The sequence below is a fragment of the Erythrolamprus reginae genome, chromosome 2 (genome assembly GCF_031021105.1).
Source record: "Erythrolamprus reginae isolate rEryReg1 chromosome 2, rEryReg1.hap1, whole genome shotgun sequence".
Taxonomy (NCBI): Eukaryota; Metazoa; Chordata; class Lepidosauria; order Squamata; family Dipsadidae; genus Erythrolamprus; species Erythrolamprus reginae.
Window position 1 is genome coordinate 150,387,348 of NC_091951.1, and position 23,289 is coordinate 150,410,636.

The window sequence follows — 23,289 nt, forward strand, 5'->3', positions numbered from 1 at the left end:
GCTGTGGAAATGGGGAGTTTGCAGTAACCTTCCCCTGCCACCCCCACCCAGTGAAAAAATGTGAAACCCACCACTGAGCTTAGCCTTATAATCAACAAATGCTCATTAAGATTAATTACAATTTATCAAGAAATATATCTAATAGGAAAGCCTCACTTCCTAAGTAAGCCATATCTTGAAGAGAGAGAAATATAAGAGAGAAATAGGATAGTTCTTAAACACACATAGTAGGCCAGGTGAGAAACAGACCTAGAGCCAATATCTAAAGAATGTTCCCCTTTATCCATTTCTCACCCTCATTAAAGGTACATAAGATGATGCAAGTTCCAACCATTCTAATCAAGATGGATTGAATATAATTTCCATATACTGTATGTAATAAATAGGAAAACACTAATCTTGCAAAAATAAAGTGGTAATTTCTTTTGGTTCCTCAGGGAAGTTAAACATAATATATTTGCATCAAATTGTTTTGTTTTTAATTGGGGAATGGCTTGAATACTATGGGATTTGCATTTAGTTAGCTGTTATTATGGAAGATATCTAAGTTGGCACTCCTATTTTTTTTTAGGTCATAAGTATAAACACCTCTCTAAACATGTACATGCATGTGCATATCTGTTGGAGTTGTTAAAAAAAACATGCTTGATATATTTTCTACCCACCAGTTAAGTCCAGAATTTAATTTGACACCTTAATCGTGGATTCCTCTTTCACCAAGGATTTGGAAGCCACTTACACAACTGTATGTAACTCCTGAACAAACTAAGCTACCCAAGCTTTATTATACAACATAAACCAATGATTCCATGGCTGCTCTTTGTCATGATATATGGAATCTATAACCATCTGTTGAAATGTGCTCATTCCCGCTATGGGCAGCCTTGCCCTCCTGCCCAATTTTTCCCTACTCACCAAGGATTCTTAGTTCTCATTTATTTGTTTTGGGGTATCTTCCTTTTCTGATTCATCAAGGCCCAGAGAAACCTATTTATTTATGTAAAGGCAGGGTTGTTTTGAAATTCCAGAAACTAACCTCAGGGGAAAATTAGTGCCAATGAATATATTCTGCCCATTAACTTGAGAGGATGCCCTCTCATTATAATTGGCATACAATGAGGTATAGCTACATCACTTATCTGTATTCATGATTACTTAAATATCCTCCTTCTTTCTTACTCTCAGCAACTACTCAGTTGACAAAACCTAGTTGAAATTATCATAACAATGGCTGCATCATCTTGCAGCATACATTTTATTTTGACCCACTATGTGTGTCAACTGATGAATGGCTTTGTTTTGTGTATAATTGAGGTCATTACAAGTATTTAAATATTATGGCTGTCCATAGGTTTAGCTCACTGGGCGCAACAGAAACAGCTTAAATAAGGCTGTTTTAAGGAATTGTAATTAGGACTTGGATAAAGAATTGTCAGGAAATCTCAGGGCGGTAGACTAGGTTGGGAAGAGGGCTGAGCCAGTACCCAGAAAACTATGTGGATGTGATGCTTTCTTTGCATTCTTTCTAACATCACCGAAAGCAAAAGAGTGAAATGAAACCACATCTGCCTACATGCCTATTAACAATTGGAGCAAAGGTCCTTGGCCCTTGGAATAATGGATGTGAGCTGATCTGCCATCTCTCTCTCCCCCAGAGCATGCATGGGCAAACACGTTGCACCCCTTGATGTGCACATCACCATGTTTGTGCCCACCTTAAAGAGCCAGTGCACAGATGCTCAGGAAAAGAAGTGGCTGCCCCTAGCCTCCCGCTTCCAGATAACCGGCACCTACGCCCAGACGGAATTGGGGCACGGTTAGTTCTTTTCAGAAATATATGGGTATTCCAATACAGTATTATTCAAGTCTGCCTGGCAGTGGGTTTAGAGATAAAGGGCAAGCACACAATCCTGGATCAAATTTAGTATGTTGACTAGGTTATTTACTTATTTGGAGAATTATTGACTATTTGGGTGTGTTACAGGTTCAAAGCTGATATAAAAGCTATTTTTGAATTTTACGTTCTTAGTCTTAGACTTTTGTTCTTAAAAATCGGAAGGTGGTGCAGTGGCTTAGAGGTGGAACTCTTGTCTCACAATCAGGAGGCTGTGAGTTTGATCTTAGGTAGAGGCAGATATTTCTCTCTGGGCACAATGAGAATATATTTGCTGCAAACTCCACATTGGCGACAGGAAGAGCATCCAGCCAGTAAACGCTCAGCTCCATTCAGTTGCCCAGAGTCCACCCCACAAGGGATTATGGCAGAGGTGGTGTTCAGCAGGTTCTGACCAGTTCTGGAGAACCCGTAGTGGAAATTTTGGATAGTTTGGAGAACTGGTAGATACCACCTCTGAGTGGCCCCACCCCCATCTATTCTCTGCCTTCTGAGTCACAGCTGATCAGGAGAGAATGGAGATTTTGCAGTAACCTTCCCCTGGAGTGGGGAGGGGTTGAGGCTTTACAGTATCCTTCCCCTGCCACGCCCACCAAGCCACGCCCGCAGAACCAGTAGTAAAAGAAAATCAAATCCCACCACTGGATTAAGGGGCCATTAAATGACAAAAATACATTCTTAAGAATTGGCATGAGCAATTCTTTTCCTTGGAAGGCTGAAGTTTTCTGTAACGTCAAATAAGTTTGTACTGAAATTATATGCAGAACACTTCACATGCAGACTAAAGGCAATTTCATACGTTGGAAACTGTAAGCTAAATGCTTTATCTACGAACAAGACACAGTCATGTATGATGGTAACTATCAGATGCAAAGAATCAGGATCATATGTTAAGTTCCAGTTTAGAAGATTTATTGCTCAAGTCTATACACAAGAATCTAGTCAACTAAATTGGCACTAGATAAGGGTCATCGGAATTCAAGGAAGATTGGATTTGAAGCATTTGTGGACACATAACAATTTTTAGACTGAGTCTCCTCTTGACCCCGTCACCAAGCTCTACTTCTTCTTCCTCGACAATAACATAAATAAACTAAAATGAATTGCTAACCAACTGTCTAGTTGGTATGAACCTGTATGATTTGCATATGGAATATTGCAACATGGAACACTGACATTGATAATTTGATCTAGTAATGCCTGTGGATGGATAAGTTGAGTGTAATAACATTCTATGAATGCTTTGAAGAAAAAAACACCGTGAAAAAATTCCAAAACAATTTTTTCCCCAAAAAAATTATTATTTTTTTTTTAAATGATGGTGGCGTCCATGGACCGGCACTGAGTGAACTTGTTCCGAGATGTCATTGTGACATCAGCAGCGGGTTACTACTAGTTCAGGTGAACCAGGAAGAACCCACCTCTGTGTACATATTAAGGATTTTCCCTTTTCATTTAGATTGGAATTGTGATTGGATAATTTACTTTCTGGAATCTTATCTTCTTGCTGTATCTTCTTTGTCAATGGTTTTAATATTAACTGAAATAAAAGAGAGGAGACAATCTTGGCTTGCTTGCTTCATTATGGTATATGTTTATGGGAAAAGTTCATTTACTATTATCCTAGCCATTTTTATATTGGAATCTACATAATTTTTAATAGGTTTCATCTAAACCAATCTGGAAAGAATGAAAGCATTGGTTCCTGTGTCTTCATTTTCATTTGATGGGCAAAAAAATAGGATTTGTATTGTTGAACTGGTTAGCTCAATCGATATCAACTGGAAGAAAACTATCTAATACAGGATGAACAGAAACACCTATCAAGAAAATTCAGAGCTCCTGTCAGCCAGTGTTATCAACTTTGAGTCAAGGGAACTGACAGGTCGTGTAAAGCAGTTTCTTATGGCCCTACTGAGGATTTGACTTTCTGACATCTTGCTATTACCGTCTGCCTCCCATTTTTTTTCTCCTTTGTTTGGAGGAAAACAGAATTCTAATGGCTTCCAAAAATATGGGTTAAAAAATAGAATCTCAACAGCACCATTTTAGAACTGTGTATCCTGTAAATTGGGATTGAGTTGTTCACAACTCAAATAGCTCAAAATGTACTCAAATAAATAGCTCTGAAATCACTGTTTTCCACTTTTTATAGACTCTGCTATTGATAACAGATGGCAGACTATCACAGCTGTAACTCTTTTGCATTTTACATTTCTTTTACTTTCTTAAATTTTATACACAAACTTTTTAGCGTAACTCTCTAGCCATCAAAATTTGTTTGCCCTGGCTTTAAATTATCACACTGAGCATTGCTACCTAAATTTAATTTCATTCTTCTCTCCTATTTGTAGATGACAATTATCTGATCATTTCAATATTATTTTGAAATTGTTTATCACTGTCCTACAAAACCTCTATAGATATTTGCAAATAATAGAAGATTTTGGCTTTAGTGCAAATACCATACAGCCTCTTGGTAACACAATATAATTTATATACATAGTTGTTCCACATTTATTAATATGAGGACATCTTATGTGCCACTTTATACATCCTGATATAATTATAATAAAGGATAGTTTGGAATGTCTCTGCAACTATATCATGTTGGTAACAAGCATAATACAGTAAGTTTGCTCTTTTATATTTAATAAGTGCAGTATTTTATCATGGGCCTTAGAATTAGAGACATGAACCTTTTATTCATTTACTGATTACCTTTTCCATCTACTTATTGAAAAATGAGCTGAATGCAAAACTTGGCAAGTCCACAGGTTGCTCTCAAGTCCCTTTCAACATTTATTGTCGCCCCAGCTCAGAATGAGGGAGGTTTCACCACCATTCAGGAGGGAAGTGTTTTTAATAGGAAAGTGAACACAAGAACAAGGGGACACAATCTGAAGTTAGTTGGGGGAAAGATCAGAAGCAACGTGAGAAAATATTATTTCACTGAAAGAGTAGTAGATGCTTGGAACAAACTTCCAGCAGACGTGGTTGGTAAATCCACAGTAACTGAATTTAAACATGCCTGGGATAAACATATATCCATCCTAAGATAAAACACAGCAAATAGTATAAGGGCAGACTAGATGGACCATGAGGTCTTTTTCTGCCGTCAGTTTTCTATGTTTCTATCTCCATCTCTTTTGTTTCATACTACTATTTTTGTGAGCAAAGATTTTGTCAGCAAAGGGCTGTGTACTACTTCACAGTTGAAAAACAAAATGCACCTTTAAATATTCAGGTTAGGTACTTCCAATTAAATATTTTAATCCACATAATAAATCTATAAATCAGGCCATTATTATTGCTATATTGCTGATGACGTGCTTAAGGATCTGGAGACTTCATTATAGATTTCCATCAAGGATAGTGTGGCACAGCAATCCATATAGTACCAGTTCTGTAGCAGGTTAAAGATGTCCCAGAATAAATGGCTGTGTTGAAAGGGATGTTGTTTTAAGAATATCATAATACACTGCAAAATGTAATCATTCTGATTATAAAGCACCCATAATGTTTGAATGTGCTTACTGGATTATCATTAGGAAGCATGTTTTGCTGATTTGGTGAGCTTTTGGTGATGGTTTTTCTCTTTGTAAACATTTTAGTACAAAACTATGAACAGGCTTGCTAGCTTTAATTGCTGATTTGGAGCACCATCCCTTTCCTCCCAGAACCTTTGAAAAATCATTTAAAACAACAGAAATGTCACAGATTGAAGCAACACAAGAAAGAGGATAATTGTAGTGTAGACTGGCTTTGAATAAAAGCTTCTGAATAATTTCTTTCCTCCCCCAAATTTGAATTGGATAAAGTTTTATTGCTTCAATTTCATTGTGGAACATTGTTAACCGATTTGTTCCTTTTTCAATGTATGTACAGAAGCTGATATTTATACTGTATTCTGTTTATTTTCAATGTTTCCAGTAAATATAAGGACATTATTCTAGATTTTCTAGAATAATGTTGCCTTTTATTAATCATCCTTTTTGTGATTAAACAGTGTCCCCTGTCCTTCTGATTGAAGTAAGGTTCTGTAACTCTGAAGAAAGAATGGTGCTTGCTTCATTCTGATTTATCACATTATTTTTGTCTTCCCCCTCCAATCTGCACCTCTAATCTCACCTGCTTCCACCTATAATACCCATTAACATCCCCTTCCCTGGCATTTCTTTACAGCTGCGTTCATCAAGGACGGCCTGAGCCTTTGGACCTCCACCTGGGCATGTTCCTTCCCACGTTACTAACCCAGGCAACCCAAGAACAGCAGGACCGCTTCTTCATGCCTGCTTGGAACTTGGAGATTATTGGCACATATGCCCAGACAGAGATGGGACATGGTACAGTACTTCCAAGTCTTATTTCATAGGGTAGACTAGCTTTTGCAAGAAGTACCAGCTCTGTTTCTTGATAGCCTAGGTCCTTTTGGCTGTTCAGTTGGCAGCAACACGCTTCTCCTCTTAAGAAAAAGAAGCTATTCAGATGGACATAGATGTAGAGGTTTCTGATGATACAAAGACAACTTATTTCTTTTAAAAAGGGGCATTGCCAAAGAGTCAAAACACATTTTCCCTTGATGTCTGAATGACTTAAGGTTGGTGTATATAAAACACAAAAAATGTTTTTTGCACTTTAGAAAGAAAGTAAACTTGAAGAATAACAATTAGCAAATGCTCCTGAGCAAAAGAAGTCATATAACTTCTGTCACGTTAAAGCAGAGGTCTCCAAACTTGGCCACTTTAAGAGTTGTGGACTTCAACTCCCAGAATTCTCCGGCCAGCAAAGAATTATCCCAGAATTCTGGGAGTTGAAGTTCACAACTCTTAAAGTGGCCAAGTTTGGGGACCCTTGCGTTAAAGTACCTTTTAAAAAAACTTGTTCAGCTTTCCTACTGGCTCTGATTAATTCAATCATTAACTTATATACATTCATAAATTTTCTAGGAAACACCTTGCTTTTAAAACAGTCATTTTTATTATCTTTATATAGAACTGTCATGTTGCTGATACTTTTTACAGGGCCACTTGGAATAATTTCTCTTCTGTAGACTTTCCTGCACCTTCTGATATGCCTCTGAAGTAAACTCAATTTTATGAAAGGGAGAAATTGAAGATGAATGTGATAGACGTCCAGCGTTCGTGTCTAAATCTAACTATTATCATAGAATCATACTTTCGCATTCAATACAAGGTTATGCTACAGTCAAGAGAAAGAAGCCTTGAGGAGATTTCTACCTTGCTCCAGAACTGGTATATGTTTTGCAGACAGGGCTGAGGACACATTAAATGTATTTCACTCCAAAAATCAAAAGTGCTATCCTGTTCTCCAAATCTGTAAGACCAATCTACCTATATGAATGCAAGATGATTTTTTTAAAAAAGAACTGTTGTGTGTTGGGTTTTACTCTTCAGTTTAAAAATTCTGGATGTTGAACTGCAATCAGGATATTGACAGTGGCTGCAGGAGAAAGAAATTGAACATGAAGATCTGGGATTGAAAAACATTACAGAAGCAAATGTTGAAAATTTTAATGTGGTTCTGAAGATTTTTGTACAGGACAAGATCTGGATTTAGAGAAAAAAGCCATTTTTATCCTAAAGCTTCTCTGGAAAGGAATTATCACGGGACTCTTTTATTTGCCTTGTCAGATATCTAAAATATATTTGCACATGGAGATAAATCATCAATTGAATAGAACAGAACAGAATTCTTTATTTGCCAAGTCTGATTGAACACACAAGGAGTTTGTCTGTGGTTTATATCCTCTCAGTGTACAAATGTATAAATTTATGAAAATATATAAAATAAATATATAAAATAAAAATATATAAGTGTACAAGACAAATGACATGCATAATTGTATAGCAATTTGACAGCATTCTTACATTAATGGGGCAATTAATAGAGTGGCGGGCATCCACTGTTTCATACATGCCTTTCTTGTAATGTGTTTGCTATTAACCATTATGTAAATGTCTATTTGCAGGCAATTTTATTCTTTGCCTTGCTTGGCTTTGCATTGCTAATGAAGATTATTGAAATAAATCTAGCTATGTATGTTTGTGCTGAGCTATGCAACTGTTGAAATAGAATTTGCTGCCTGCCTACAGGAACCCATCTCCGAGGTCTGGAAACTACTGCCACTTATGATCCTGCTACCCAGGAATTCATCCTTAACAGCCCAACTGTGACTTCTATTAAGTGGTGGCCAGGTGGATGTAAGTGTATTATTACATGATTAAAGCAAAAAGAAGAGCTGTTGTTGTTTTTCCCTTTGAATTTTCTAAGGGTGGAGACAATTAACTATTGATATGTTCTGAAACAGAACTTTGGCTGTATACTATTTTTTTACTATTCTGTACTGTAGAAAGTATGAGTAAAAATTTTCTGGTTTCTGTTTTAGGGCTAAGCTGTATACTCAACATAATAAAATTAACATTCGTTTTATTAGCTTAATATAGTATAGTCATCAGACAGAATTAAGTGTTTCTGTTTCACTGATTCTTCATATTCTTCATTTAATAATTCTGCATATTCTTTATTCTTTCTATTTCATTTCAGTTTGAGAGTAAAAGGAAGTGGTTTTACATCATAAAACCTACAACAGCCTGTTGTCTGTATTATTATTTTTGTGGTCAGCATAGGATGCTTCTTGGACTGTACAAATACACTTACTAAATTGTCTTTCCCCCCCTCTTCTTGCAGTGGGCAAAACGTCAAACTATGCCATTGTTTTGGCTCAGCTTTATACCCAAAACAAAAGTCATGGGTTACATGCTTTCATTGTGCCTCTACGTCAGTTGGGAACCCATGAACCATTGCCAGGTATTCAATCCATCAACTACCATGATATTACCCTTTTGCGACTAGGGTTGTGTGAGAGATTTGTAGGGATTCGTTGAGAGATTGCAATTTAAAACAACTGTATTTTCTTTTTTAACTTTGTGCTTTCATTTGGATGAATTTGTAAACATTACGATTCAGCTGCTGGCTTGCTGCTTTGCTGTTGTCATTGTGTAGATTAGAAATGAATAGCATTTTGAAGTTTTCATGGTTTTTGCCATTTTTATACAGAGGTTCCTTAAAATCTGAAAATTGTTGCAAGGGTTCTTACTGGGTAAAAAAAAAGGTAGGGAAAGCCTGCTTAAATGAACATTTAGCATATTTATAAATATTTATGTTGCTAAATTAGCTGCCATATAAATGAATCACAAACTCCATATTGAGACACTATGTGATGTCCAAAGTGAAAAATTTGGTACCACAAATCTTCAAGGGCTACATTGTTTTGGGAAAAATAGGTGATATAAAGGAAGCTATGTTCACAATCTAGCAAAATATACACAAAGTGCTCTACTTTTTCAGTTCCACATTGCAGCATATCAGGAAAAATGTTTTTTATAGTTAAATAATTAATTGTAGATATTTAAATGCTTTAAAAGCTCTGACATAATTAACGGAATTTACCAAACTAGATATAGATAGAATATTTTAAAAGCAGCACAAAAGTTTTTCATAAAGCATGTTATTAGCAGTACAAGAATAGTGGTTTGTAAAGAATGTGGAACTTGAAAATCATGGTGTGATTTTGAAAAGGGGTAAATATTGCTGAACAGAATCCATTTTTACAAAAATAATGTTTTATCCATTAATTAGATTTAATTTGTCTTAATTCAAGTAAGGTTCAAGTAATATTAAAATTCCTTAAAATTGTCTGTATTCGCCTGTGAAAATCACATCCAAAACAACTTATTTTAAAAATGCCAAAGTAGAAAGAATATTATTAAAACCTGATTTCCAGTCTTAAAATTTTGTGAATTTAACATCACTTTGTTTTCAAGATGGGAACAAAATAAAACCAATGTTTTAGAAAAGAAAAGAAAACGATATCTATCACTATCAATGAAAACAACATTTTTGCAACTGTGGCTTTAAAGTCAGGACACAGTTTTGGAATTGGCATCATTGATGCTTCCACCATTTAGCACTTATAACTAATTTGACGTTGGGAAAAAGAATATTTTATGAAGATTCCCCACATCCCCCCAACAAAAAATGCAATTTTTTATTAAGAATATTAACAACCAGGTAAATTTATTTGGCTTATTCTGTTTGCAGGCATCACCATTGGTGACATTGGCCCCAAATTTGGTTATGATGAAATGGATAATGGCTACTTAAAAATGGACAACTTCCGTATCCCCCGGGAAAATATGCTAATGAAACACGCCAAGGTAAACAGTGGGTTTTGTTTTGTTTTTGCTATTAATCTACACCAGCTGCTCAGACAGCTTGCAAGAGAAACTACCCAAAGTCAAGGCTTCATATTCTCAGAAGGTAGTTGATCATCTCATAGTCAAAAGCAATCCCCAAGTTTGTGTTAAAGAAAGGACCATCAAAGGTAAAAATCCAGCTATATCTCATTTGTCTGGGAGTTCCTGTTTGTTAGTTTCTCTCACTACCAGCTCTTGAACTCAGCTTCCTGGAAGTGTATTCAAGGGTGTGTTTATTGCAGCTTATGATAACGGAGGAGGAAGAGTCCCTGTCAAATGAAGGCAGTAAATAGGAGGGCATGGTGACTATTAATGTCAAATAAATTCTAGCTTCCTCTCCCCTACCTACATAATGAATGGTAATAAGTGATGTGTCGATGCCTGGAGGCTGTTGAGGTCTGGATGGGTGTCAACAGACTCAAACTCAACCCGGATAAGACGGAGTGGCTGTAGGTTCTGCCTCCCAAGGACAATTCCATCTGTCCGTCCATTACCCTGGGGGGGGGAATTATTGACCCCCTCGGAGAGGGTCCGCAACTTGGGCGTCCTCCTCGATCCACAGCTCACATTAGAGAACCATCTTTCAGCTGTGGCGAGGGGGGCGTTTGCCCAGGTTCGCCTGGTGCACCAGTTGCGGCCCTATCTGGACCGGGACTCACTGCTCACAGTCACTCATGCCCTCATCACCTCGAGGTTCGACTACTGTAATGCTCTCTACATGGGGCTACCTTTGAAAAGTGTTCGGAAACTTCAGATCGTGCAGAATGCAGCTGCGAGAGCAGTCATGGGCTTACCTAGGTATGCCCATGTTTCACCAACACTCCGCAGTCTGCATTGGTTGCCAATCAACTTCCGGTCACAATTCGAAGTGTTGGTTATGACCTTTAAAGCCCTTCATGGCACTGGACCAGAATATCTCCGAGACCGCCTGCTGCCGCACGAATCCCAGCAACCGATTAGGTCCCACAGAGTGGGCCTTCTCCGGGTCCCGTCAACTAAACAATGTCGGTTGGCGGGCCCCAGGGGAAGAGCCTTCTCTGTGGCGGCCCCGGCCCTCTGGAACCAACTCCCCCCGGAGATTAGAACTGCCTCTACTCTCCTTGCCTTTCGTAAGCTCCTTAAGACCCACCTTTGTCATCAGGCATGGGGGAACTGAGACATCTCCCTCGGGCATATACAATTTATGAATGGTATGTTTAGAAAATGGGGTTTTTTAAATGTTTTTAAACAGTAATTTAGATTTGTTGTAAATTTTTTTCACTTTGTTGTGAGCTGCCCCGAGTCTGCGGAGAGGGGCGGCATACAAATTAAATAATAAATAAATAAATAAATAACATGTTAAATATCTGGTCTTCCTTTTCCTAAATTTATTAGTCATCTATATTATTAAACCACCTTAATATTATCTATTAATTTTGTTGTCAATGTCCATGAAACTGCTTAGATAATATGACCTAGTTAGCATTAGAATGATGTCATTGGCTTCATGACATGTGCCAAGCAAGAGACAATTAACAAAATAGGTATATGCAAGCCTGTTAATTTTAAATTATTTACCTGTTACTTCGTGTCAATGATGTCCAAAACATTCATTTATTACACCAATGAGAAGGACTACTTCTAAAATGCCAAATAGGGAATTTTGAATGGTCCCTAAGAAGAATTTTTTATTAGATTCAGTGACACAGCAGGATGTTGATGTTTATAATCTTATAAGTCATTACTCGGTGGACAAATACTTTCCACAATCACTATTTCATTTTACTAGGTTGAACCAGATGGCACGTATGTGAAGCCTCTCAATGCCAAGCTGACTTATGGGACTATGGTATTCATCCGTTCCATTATCGTTGGAGATGCTGCTCGCAGTTTAGCCAGAGCTTGTACAATTGCCATCCGCTATAGTGCTGTGAGACACCAGTCTGAGTTAAAGCCTGGGTAAGAAGCCTGTATTAATATCCCTAAAATCAGTTTTTGTAAGGCCATAACAATTGGCTAACCTCTCTGCCACCTTGCCCATAATACTATCCATAATACTATCCATGAAAAAAATGTGTGTGACCTCTTCTTCTTTTTTAGCTTTCACAACAAGTTTTCTTGGGAAGTGCAGTTGACAAGAACAGTGTAGAAAAGCCCAGCAATGACTTTGGAGAAAATGTGCAGGATCTATTAGCAAAACATGAGTGTGGGGAAACCACTAAGCATAACAGACTTGTTTTCCTTTAACACTCTTTGGTATAATAGGAAGGAGGGGAAAAACCCTGTCAGAATTCCAAGGGTCTGTTATCATAAGTCCTAGTATATCTTTTGGGATCTATTTCTTAATGTGACTTACCTCAAAAATGGTTGAATCAGAGTTATCGTCAGGACTAGCCCTATACTGGGAATCATTGTTATTGATGATATTGTTACTGGGGATCTGTCATTTTGTGACGATATAAAAGGGGCCAGGAGATGGTAAACAGTTACATGGCAACCACAATATAAGCTGGAATAAGACTCTGTAGAATTGTCTCAGAGCTGCATCTATTTGTTCACAATTATAGCCGCCCCGAGTCTACGGAGAGGGGCAGCATACAAATCTAATAAATAATAATAATAATAATAATAATAATAATAATAATAATAATAATAATAAACAATAATAATAATAATAAACAATAATAATAATTGCCAATAAATTAATGTCCTAAATTATTTCACTATTTCCATTTTTTCCTTTTGGAAAAAACCCTTTTGGACTTCTTTCTGGTAGTTACTTAACCTCTTTTGTGTTTCAAAAAAATAAGTAATAGTTTTATTGGCCAAGTATACTAGAAATAGTATCAGATCATGCCAAGAATCACTTTTACAACTAAATATGTTTCTGCTTTAAATGTCATCAGAATACATATCCATAGGCCAGTGTAAGTCTTTGGTTTTCTCCATTTCTAAGGAATTAAATCATAGCATTATAGTGGTTTAGAAACATAGAAGACTGACGGCAGAAAAAGACCTCATGATCCATCTAGTCTGCCCTTATACTATTTTTTGTATTTTATCTTAGGATGGATCTATGTTTATCCCAGGCATGTTTAAATTCAGTTACAGTGATCCCTCGGTTAGCGCGGGGGTTACGTTCCAAGACCTCCCGCGCTAACCGATTTCCGCGTTATACCGGATGCGGAAGTAAAAACCACCATCTGCGCATGTGCGCCATTTTTTTCATGGCCGCACATGCGCAGATGGTGGAGTTTGCGTGTGGGCGGCGGGGAAGACCAAGGGAAGTTTCCTTCAGCCGCCCAACAGCTGATCTGCTCCGCAGCGCGGAAGCAGCGAGGAGCCGAAGATGGGGTAAAGGCAAAGGGGAAACCCCATCTTCGGCTCCTCGCTGCTGCCGCGCTGCGGAGCGGATCAGGTGTTGGGCGGCTGAAGGAACCTTCCCTTGGTCTTCCCGCTTGCCGCTTGCCAGTCCACACACGCCCCCCTGGATGAGCCGGCCACAGGGGCGAGGGGTGGGGATGAAGGGGCAGGACTTCCCGGGCGGAAGGCATGCTCGGCTCTGCCGCTCCAGCCCCTTTCGGCCGAGCAGCCAAGGAAGTCGAGCCAGGCGTGGCGGCGGCAGCGCTGCTTCTCCGGTCGCCCGGTCCTCTCCTGCCTCCTGCGCCGATGTTCCCCGCTGCGACGGAAGGCAGTCGCTTGGCTAGGGAGGCTCGGCCGAAAGCGGCTGGAGCGGCAGAGCCGAGCACGCCTTCCACCCAGCGATTGTTCCGCTGCCGCCAGCATGGCCTGGCTGGCAGCGGAAAATGTAACGGAGCCCACGGGGGATTCGCCTTCCTCCCACCCGCAGCCGAGACTGATTGTGGGCTCCTTCGCAACCTCGGAGAGCTTCCGGGGCATGAAAGCTCACGAAAACCAGGAAGCTCTCCGAGGTTGCGAAGGAGCCCACGATCAGTCGGCTGCCGGCGGGAGGAAAGCGAATGCCACGGGGCTGGGCTCGGCTCCCCCCTCGGCTCCCCCCCTTACCAGCCCCGCCGCGGAAGGCTCCATTCTGTTCCCTGCCGGCCCGATTGAGCGGCCGGCGGTCTCCATTCAGGGAACAGAATAAAAAAAATTAAAAAAAAAAAAATTTTTTTTTAAAAAAATAATATTTTAATATTTTATTTTTTAAATAATATTTTTTTAAAAACTGCGTTGCAGCGTTTCGCGCTAATCGAGAACGCGCAAGTCGAGGGACCACTGTACAGTACTGTGGATTTACCAACCACGTCTGCTGGAAGTTTGTTCCAAGGATCTACTACTCTTTCAGTTTAGTTCTCTTTTTTATTTGCTTTGTTACAGAGAACCAGAACCTCAGATTTTGGATTATCAGACTCAGCAGTACAAACTTTTTCCTCTCCTAGCAACAGCATATGCTTTCCGCTTTGTGGGTTCGTATATGAAAGATACATATCATCGCATCACTGGGAACATCCAAGATGGAGACTTGAGTGAACTGCCAGAGGTGAGGCTCATGATCTTATAGAACACCGAATTTTGCCATTGACAACTACAGTTTAGTTTGCTCTTTCAACATAATGGAATAAGGAAAATTCCTGAGAAGGAACATAATTTCAGGGGGGAAAAGGATTGAGGAATCACATCTAAATTCTTAGACATGATTGATACTCTCTCAATTTAAATCTCTTTGTCTTCTTTATCTAAATTGAATTCAAAATGGCACCAACAGTTGCCTTGATGAAATGGTCTCTGATAGTTTTGTTGTTGTTTTTTACAATTTATATTGTTTACTTAGTATTCTAGTATGATTTATGTTGATTGCTAATTTACTATCCATGACTATCACTAAGTGTTGTATTTAATGTTTTACAATGACTATAATAATGATCTATCACTATTGTTTTAAATACACTGAGAGTTTAGAGACAAATGTGTGTTCAAACACACTTGGCCAATAAAGAATTCTAATTCTCATTCTATTTGGAAAACCTTTGTGGAATGTTCTCGTAATGAGAATGAATGAGAGCGATAAACTCACCACTGGGATGAGAGCCACAAGATGATTTTGTAACCTCACTGTTTAGACCAGTGTTTTTCAACCAATGTGCCGTGGCACACTAGTGTGCCGTGAGACATGGTCAGGTGTGTCGTGGGGAAATTAAACATGGGTCCTCAAACTACGGCCATTTATCCGGCCCAACACCAGCCGCCTCCATCCGAACATAAACATTCCCCTCACAATCCCTCCAGCTATCAGTGACAGGAAGAGTGGAGGCACAGGGAACGCTCACTGACCAATCACCTTTTAGGATTCATTCCGACCGCTACCGTTGAACCAATAGCAGGCCACCTCTCATCCACATCCAGGAAGGTCCCCGCTCGAGCTGCCACACACTTGTCATTGTGTGACCACGGCAAGTAGTTGAAACTGCTACTCCTCCCCATGGTCCCGATTTCTAATCCTGGTCAGGACTGGAGGTAAATGTTGCCACCACTAGATGAAGCCTCAGCCTCAGCTGGTTATGTCTATCCTGATGGTGTATATAGAAATTTGACCTTTTTCTTTTTATAAGAGGCCCCTGCAGAGGGTGATATACAATGCATCACAATGTTATCTATATTGTATATGGCCTCCTGAAGGGTCATCTTCTTATATGTACTATGTTAGAGTATCATTTTGTATCATTTTGGTTGGTGGTGTGCCCCAGGATTTTGTAAATGTAAAAAATGTGCCGCAGCTCAAAAAAGGTTGAAAATCACTGGTTTAGACCAACAAATCAGATCATTAAAAATGATCTGAGTTCTAATTCTGGTATGCCAGTCAATAATAACAACAACAATAACAACAACAATCATCATTATCATTATTATTTACAAAAGCTGATTTGGACTAGTTCCTAGAAATTTATTCTGCAAATTTTTGTAAGTCTTTGTCCTTTTTGAGTGTTATATGTATATATACAGTATCTACATACAAAGCTCAGAATCATGTTGTCTGAGTTCAGCTATAGAAATGATTGAATAAATGTAACACTGGTATAAATTGAACAGTGGACATGACAGATTATGGGATGGAATTCTTATGATTTGCTATTTGGTTTGGAGTTTTTAAAAAATCTAGCTAGAACAGTATGCTTTCTGTCTTGATGTTTTAAAATCTCCAAGGAAGAATTTTGATCTTGGAGATAATCTGGATTAATGTTCTTAATCTCGTCTCTCTTCCATTCCCCACCAAAAATTCAGGAAGATAGAATTTAGTGACAAGACAAATCTGGAAAAAATACTTATTTTGTTTTTAATTACTTTCTTTCTCAGTTGCATGCACTATCTGCAGGGCTCAAGGCTTTCAGTTCCTGGACTGCCAACGCTGGCATTGAGGAATGTCGAATGGCATGTGGTGGACATGGCTACTCACGCTGCAGTGGTTTGCCTGATATTTATGTCAATTTCACTCCTTCTTGCACTTATGAAGGAGAGAACACTGTGATGATGTTGCAAACAGCCCGGTGAGTCATACCACTTATTGTTAGCTCTGTGACCTTTTGCATGCACTCAAACAGCAAGAAGGAGGAAACATAATACCTTGAGCCTATGCTGATGATACTTTTGAATAGTCCAAAATGCAAAGATATGCAAGGTCTACTAACAAAAATCAAGGAACGTGATGAAAAAAATGGGACTACAATTAAATGAAAGAAAGCCAAAGTAATGACAACAGGTAGAATAACCACCCTTGGAATGATAATCAAGATATCAAAATTGTACATAGCGCGTTATTTTAGGGTCAACCACCAACAGTAAACCCAAAGATGCTTTTTCAAGAGGCAACTGGACTTTCTGGTTTTTCTCTGAAAATGTTTTGCTTCTCATCCAAGAAACTTCGTCAGCTATCCAAGAGGTGAAAAAGCTTCTTGGATGCTGTTGTGATTCCGTCTGAGGCCCCTCAGGGAATGGCTGATCCTCTGCCGGCTTCCTGCTCAGAGGGGGAGGATGAGGAACAGGAGGTTCAGGCAGACGGGGAGGAGGAATCTCAGGCTGAGGGAGAGGGAGGACAGCCAGAGTCCCCCGAGGGGGAGCTCTCCCCAGCAAGCAGCCTGGATTCCTTAGATGAAAATGCACAAGCAATAATCGATCTCCGGCAGAGAAGAGCAACACAACGAAGGGGACAATTAGCCAGGTACTTTCAGCACTAAAGAGGCAACAGCTGGGTTTGGGTGTGGTGCTCTCTGGAAAGGCTGAAAAGGCAGACCCACCCTTCCTGGCTTGTGGAGTATTATCTTTGGGAGTCCTGGGACCTGGCTGTGATCTTTGGCGTCTTGGAATTCTGGTTTGTGACTTTGAATACTGAAACCTTGGGGGGAAAAGGTGGGGGTCTTATTCTCTACAGTGGTGGATGTGCCACAGTGAAGTCTGTGCCTGTTGGGAAGAACAGGTTTTTCTCTGTGTTTATTTTTCAAACTATAAAGTGCTTTTGCTTTTACCAGCGTGTCTGGCTGCTTTTTCCAGTTGGTGTTGAAGTCTGGGGGCACCCAGACAGAACAGATGCGAAGCGAAATCTCTTCAAAGAAAAATCAGAAAGTCCAGTTGCTTCTGGAAAAAGCACTTGTGGGACAAATATAACCTGGATGGCTGAGAATCTCCATAGACATCAACAGTAAAGGAACAAACAATCAAGAAATATGCCCCAGATTAGCGCATGGTAGAACAGTTATTAAAGTCCTTGGAAAAGATATTCAGATGCCATAGTTGTCTATATCTACAAAGATCAGAAATGTGCAAGCAATGATATTCCGTGATGCCCTGTGGAAGTACAGGTTGAACTTTTGCTTGAAGCAGGATAGGAAAATACTGATGTTTTTAAACTTTTTAAAATTTGGTGTTGGAGAAGATTTGTGAGAACACCATGGGCAGCCAAAAAATATATATATTTATTTATATATTTATATTTGTGTGTGTGTACAATATAGTACAAAGCTAAAAGGATGAGATCCTGTGGCCTAGAGGCTGCAGGATCAAATCCCAGTAAAGGTATGGCTAGCTGATGAGAGGAAACGGCCTTGAAATAGATCTATACTAATCCCCCTTCATTTTCAATTCAGCAAAAATAAGTTACATACATACATACATACATACATACAAACAAACAACAGACATCACGATCCCCAGAACTTTTAAAAATTTCTTTACTAAGCTTTCGTTATCTCTGCTAACATTGTCAGAGTATAAAATCACCATTAAAGAGATGCTTGCTTTTATGTGTTACTGTCTTCAGTAGTGAATGTACACTCTGATAATGTTAGCAGGGGCTAACAAAAGCTTAGTAATAAATGTTTTATAAAGTTCCAGAGCTCGTGATGTCTGTTGTTTCTTCTATAACTACACCTGGAACTCACATTTTTAGGTTAATTCACAATATATATACAGTACACTCAAAATAAAGGGAACACTCAAATAACACATCCCAGATCTTAATGAATGAAATATTGTCATTGAATACTTTGTTGTGTATAAAGTTGAATATGCTGACAACAAAATGAAATTGATTGTCAATCAGTGTTGCTTCCTAAATGGACAGTTTGATTTCACGGAAGTTTGATTTACTTGGAGTTATATTCTGTTGTTTAAGTGTTCCCTTTATTTTTTTGAGCAGTATATTTATGTCTAAACTGACATGAAGTATGTTAATAATTGATACCTTTTCTACCTTCATAATTTTATCCCATAAGCATTATTTCAAATTATACTGCAACTATTGAGAAAAATTATGATGATGATGATCCATCATATGACATTGAGATAATTTTGTTTTGCATTTAGATTCCTTGTCAAAAGTTATACCCAAGTTAGTTCTGGACAATTAGTTAGTGGCATTATGTCTTATCTGAATGACTTATCAGGACAACATATTCAGCCTCAGCATGTGGCTGCTAGACCCACAACTCTGCATATCAACAATCCTTCCAGTTTGGTGGAGGCATATAAATTGAGAGCTTCAAGGTAGGTCAATATAAAAGGTTACGAAATTTCTAAGCATTACTTCAGATTGCTCATCTTGTCTATCTCATTTTTATTAATCAAGCTGCTTCCTTGGTTATATCGTTCTAACAATTTCATGTCTAGCTGGTTTGATCTGAGTGGGACTGGCCAGGTGCTGCTAACATGGCCTTACATGGTTCAAATAATGGGCCCAGCTCTAACTAACAAATGCAAGCTAGCAAATGCAAATGATGTATCTGAGTGTAGCAACTATATGTTGGTAGGGCAGAACCTCCCACAACATTGCAGGTTTGTGAACAGGACAGGGCAGAAGGCAGCTAGTCATAAATATGAATGAAATCCAGACTGTTCAGGATTTAATATTTTATGGAACGGTTTGAAATAGGCCCTGCAGGAGATGGAATACTATAAAGAAAGATTTGTTCAGAATAGCATGATTTGGAAGATTGGTTATTTCCAAAATTGATCAAAAGATAGTACCCCCAAAATCTCTTTTAAAACACTATTACTGACCCAGAAAATAAGAGTCAAATCCCCTTTTTGTAGTTTTCTTTTTAAAAAAAGTGTGTGTGTTTGTGTGTGTGTTTGTGTGTGTGTGCTGCTGCTATCTAATAGATTCCAGCATTCCTGCTTTGTTTCAGAGCAATGGTACTAAAACTGCTTCTGTACAGTTACCCTGTTTCTCCAAAAATAAGTAACCCCCGACAGTAAGACATAGGAGAGGTTTCGTAGAATTGCCTCATATAAGGCATCTCCCAAAAGTTTCTATGTTTCTAAGTAGTATTTAGGCCATTGAGACTGTCTTCTATTTAATGATATTTGAAAATATGGGGCGAAATCTACATTGACAGCTTTATGAGAGAATGGGAATTATTATCGTTCATTTTACAGACTAGGAATAAAGGCCAGAGTTCACTAGGAGTAAAAGCTGAAGGAGTTTGCATTTTAAATCCTTGGCATTGTCAACCATCATACATTTGAGGCTATGGCTATTTATCATTGCCATATTAATTTTCAGGTGTCACTAGCTGAGTGTTATTTATGGCCTCAATTCCAAGTATAATAAATGGTGCTTGTTTTTTTCTATGATACAGGATGGTTGAGTTTGCAGCAAAAAATTTACAGGCTGAATTGAACCGTCGGAAAAGCAAAGAAGATGCTTGGAACCGGACTTCCATTGATCTAGTACGAGCATCTGAGGTCAGTCACAGCTCAGAATATGATACTATTAAAATAGGACACATTAGAAAGCAGCGAGTAAAATAAATGAGGAAGTAAACCAGAACAGCTATCACTGTTACTATTATTAACACTTCAAAAGCCTTGGTTTCATCCATTATGCTTCTTTTTTAATATTAGATTTGTTTCACTATAATATTGTTTTTTATTATTGTTGTGAGCTGCCCCGAGTCTTCGGAGAGGGGCAGCATACAAATCTAATAAATTATTATTGTTGTTGCTGTTGTCATTATATTATTATTATTATTATTATTATTATTATTATTATTATTATTATTATTATTATTATTATTATTATTATGTTTAACAGAAAAAATATTAAAAGTAGTATTTAGGCCATTGAGACTGTCTTCTATTTAATGATATTTAAAAATATGGGGCAAAATAGTTAGATAGTCTTAGATAGTTGTTGGATTTTACAACACCTGAAGTCACTTCAATCTGTCATCTAATTTTTTCAGGCACACTGTCACTATGTGGTGGTCAAACTGTTTACAGCGAAGCTTTCAGAAATTGGTGACTCAGCTGTCCATGCTGTCATTAACAACTTGTGTTTACTGTATGCTCTATTTGGGATTATAAAGAATTCAGGAGATTTTCTACAGGTAGGTAAAATTTTTCTACTTTGAGCTGAAAGGTTATGTTAGATAGAGTATTGAGATATAAATTAATCAGGGAAAAGGTGAGCAATCTTGTGATGATATAATTTGATAATGAAGGGAAGGTTTAGATTATCATGGATAAAACAAAGACACCCTTGTTTGATTTGAAGTACATCTTTGCCATACAATGCAGTTGTTTATGGAGTGTAAATAAATATCTACGGCCTGTTTTGCTCTTTGGGATTGCAATGTCTAAATTGGAAGTACAGTGGTACCTCGAGATACGAGTTTAATTCGTTCCGGACCTGGGCTCTTAAGTCGAGCAGCTCTTATCTCGAATGACTTTTCCCCATAGGAATTAATGTAAATAATTTTAATTGGTTCCAGCCCTCAAAAAACTCACAAAGTTAGTCTAAATTATGCAGAAAGACATGTTTTTAATGAAGAAATGTACATGTACATATAAATGAATAATGAATTTTCTTTCACTTTACTTGTAAACTTTCTTAAACTTTTAAATTTACATATGTTCAACTTCTCTGCCACCCAATCCTGTAGGACAGAGGTCCCCAACCCTTTTTGCACCAGGGACCGGCTTTAAGCGATCAAGAGAGGAATGGGTGAATGAATGGACGGAGGGTGGGAAGGAAGGAAGGAAAGAGGGAAGGGACAGGAACAGAGGAAGGAAGCAAGGAAACTTATGAAAGGGGAGAGTAAGAGAGGAATGAGTGAAGGGAGGGAGGGAGGGAAGAAGGTGGGAAGGAGAAAGAAAAGAAGAAATAGAGGAAGGGAAGGTAAAAGAGAGAAAGAAAAAGAGCAAGAAAGAAAGAAAGAAAGAAAGAAAGAAAGAAAGAAAGGGGGAAGGGACAGGAACAGAGGAAGGAAGCAAGGAAACTTATGAAAGGGGAGAGTAAGAGAGGAATGAGTGAAAGGAGGGAGGGGGGGAAGAAGGTGGGAAGGAGAAAGAAAAGAAGAAATAGAGGAAGGGAAGGTAAAAGAGAGAAAGAAAAAGAGCAAGAAAGAAAGCTGCAAGCACCCCCCCGAGCCACCCAGGCCGGCTGCAACCTTTTAAAACACGCGCGCCGCTTCGCAGCTGTCTCCTGAAGCCGAACGCGGAAGTTAGCGTTTGGCTTCAGGAGACAGCTCCTTGGCGCTTGTATCTCGAATTTGGGCTTGTAAGTAGAACAAAAATATCTCTCCCCTCCCAGCTCTTATCTCGAGTTGCTCTTAAGTAGAGCAGCTCTTATGTCGGGGTTCCACTGTACTGTGTTGAAATGACATTTTTAGCCCTCCAAAATTAAATGAAAATGGCATAAAAATTGTAAATGGTTGAATTCTTACCATTTCTTACCAAAGATCACAGGATAGCTACCAAAGATCTCACAGTGGTATCACGGATGCTTTGCTAAATCTCAATCTTCTTATAATTGGGATCAGGAAGGTATTTTATGTGTGATCATACCAAGCACCTAAAACGTTTGTGGTAGATGAATATTGGAATAGATGAACATTAACCATGAGTAACAGTAATTTTATTGTTAAGAAAAGCAATGGCGTTTTTTTTTTAAAAAAAAATGCAGGCAATAACCATTTGCAATCTTAATTGCTTATTTAAAATTAAAGTTCAGGTCAGATTTGTTTACAGATCTAAAATAACAGCTTTTGTATTAATTCTCCCTATAATGATTGATAAGCACTTAAAGGTGTAGAGCTCTGACTGTTTTGAATTATTTTCTTTTGCTTCAGGGGGGCATTTTGACAGAGGCCCAGCTTATTCAAGTGAACATGCGTATAAAAGAACTCTTGGCTCTTATCCGTCCTAATGCAGTAGCTCTGGTAGATTCCTTTGATTTCTGTGATTCTGTGCTTGGATCTGTGCTTGGCCGGTATGATGGTAACATATATGAAAATATGTTTGAGTGGTCAAAGAAGTCACCACTAAATAAAACACAGGTAAGTACATAATTGCTTTTTCAACCAGATGCTAAAGGCTCATAAGACGTACAGGAAGTCCTCAATCTATGATAATTCAGTCAGCTACCATCCGATGTTACAAAAGTGCTGAATGAATGGTGGTGGTCCAGCCATCTGAGAATCCCCTTGGCAGCCAGCTTGCACCTACGACCAGTTGCAGTATCCTATGGTCACAGGATCACCAACCTTCCCTCCCAGCTTCCTCAGAAGGGCTTTCCCAGCAGGAAAGGTTGCAAGTCACTGGGATAAGTCTGCCCTCTCATATAATCTCCTTCAGCTTCTCTGTCTCCACACCGGCCGCTCCCATATACCTTCTCTGAGCCTC

The 23,289-nt window shown here is 38.7% G+C and overlaps 1 protein-coding gene across 3 annotated transcripts in view; it reads left to right on the plus strand.

Annotated features, from left to right (window-relative positions):
* Positions 1 to 23,289, plus strand: part of ACOX1 (acyl-CoA oxidase 1) — a 35,635-nt gene that overhangs the window by 9,375 nt on the left and 2,971 nt on the right. Inside the window, exons 3-14 of one of the 3 annotated variants that reach the window (XM_070739871.1) lie at positions 1,656 to 1,816; positions 6,080 to 6,240; positions 8,011 to 8,118; positions 8,606 to 8,725; positions 10,019 to 10,134; positions 11,942 to 12,111; positions 14,494 to 14,656; positions 16,468 to 16,658; positions 18,970 to 19,149; positions 20,244 to 20,349; positions 20,850 to 20,993; positions 22,737 to 22,943. In XM_070739871.1, the coding sequence (XP_070595972.1) occupies positions 6,126 to 6,240; positions 8,011 to 8,118; positions 8,606 to 8,725; positions 10,019 to 10,134; positions 11,942 to 12,111; positions 14,494 to 14,656; positions 16,468 to 16,658; positions 18,970 to 19,149; positions 20,244 to 20,349; positions 20,850 to 20,993; positions 22,737 to 22,943 (1,620 nt within the window). In that variant the 5' untranslated portion in view covers positions 1,656 to 1,816; positions 6,080 to 6,125. The remainder of the gene's footprint in view (positions 1 to 1,655; positions 1,817 to 6,079; positions 6,241 to 8,010; positions 8,119 to 8,605; positions 8,726 to 10,018; positions 10,135 to 11,941; positions 12,112 to 14,493; positions 14,657 to 16,467; positions 16,659 to 18,969; positions 19,150 to 20,243; positions 20,350 to 20,849; positions 20,994 to 22,736; positions 22,944 to 23,289) is intronic. The other 2 variants (XM_070739870.1, XM_070739872.1) reach the window with 2 other exon arrangements.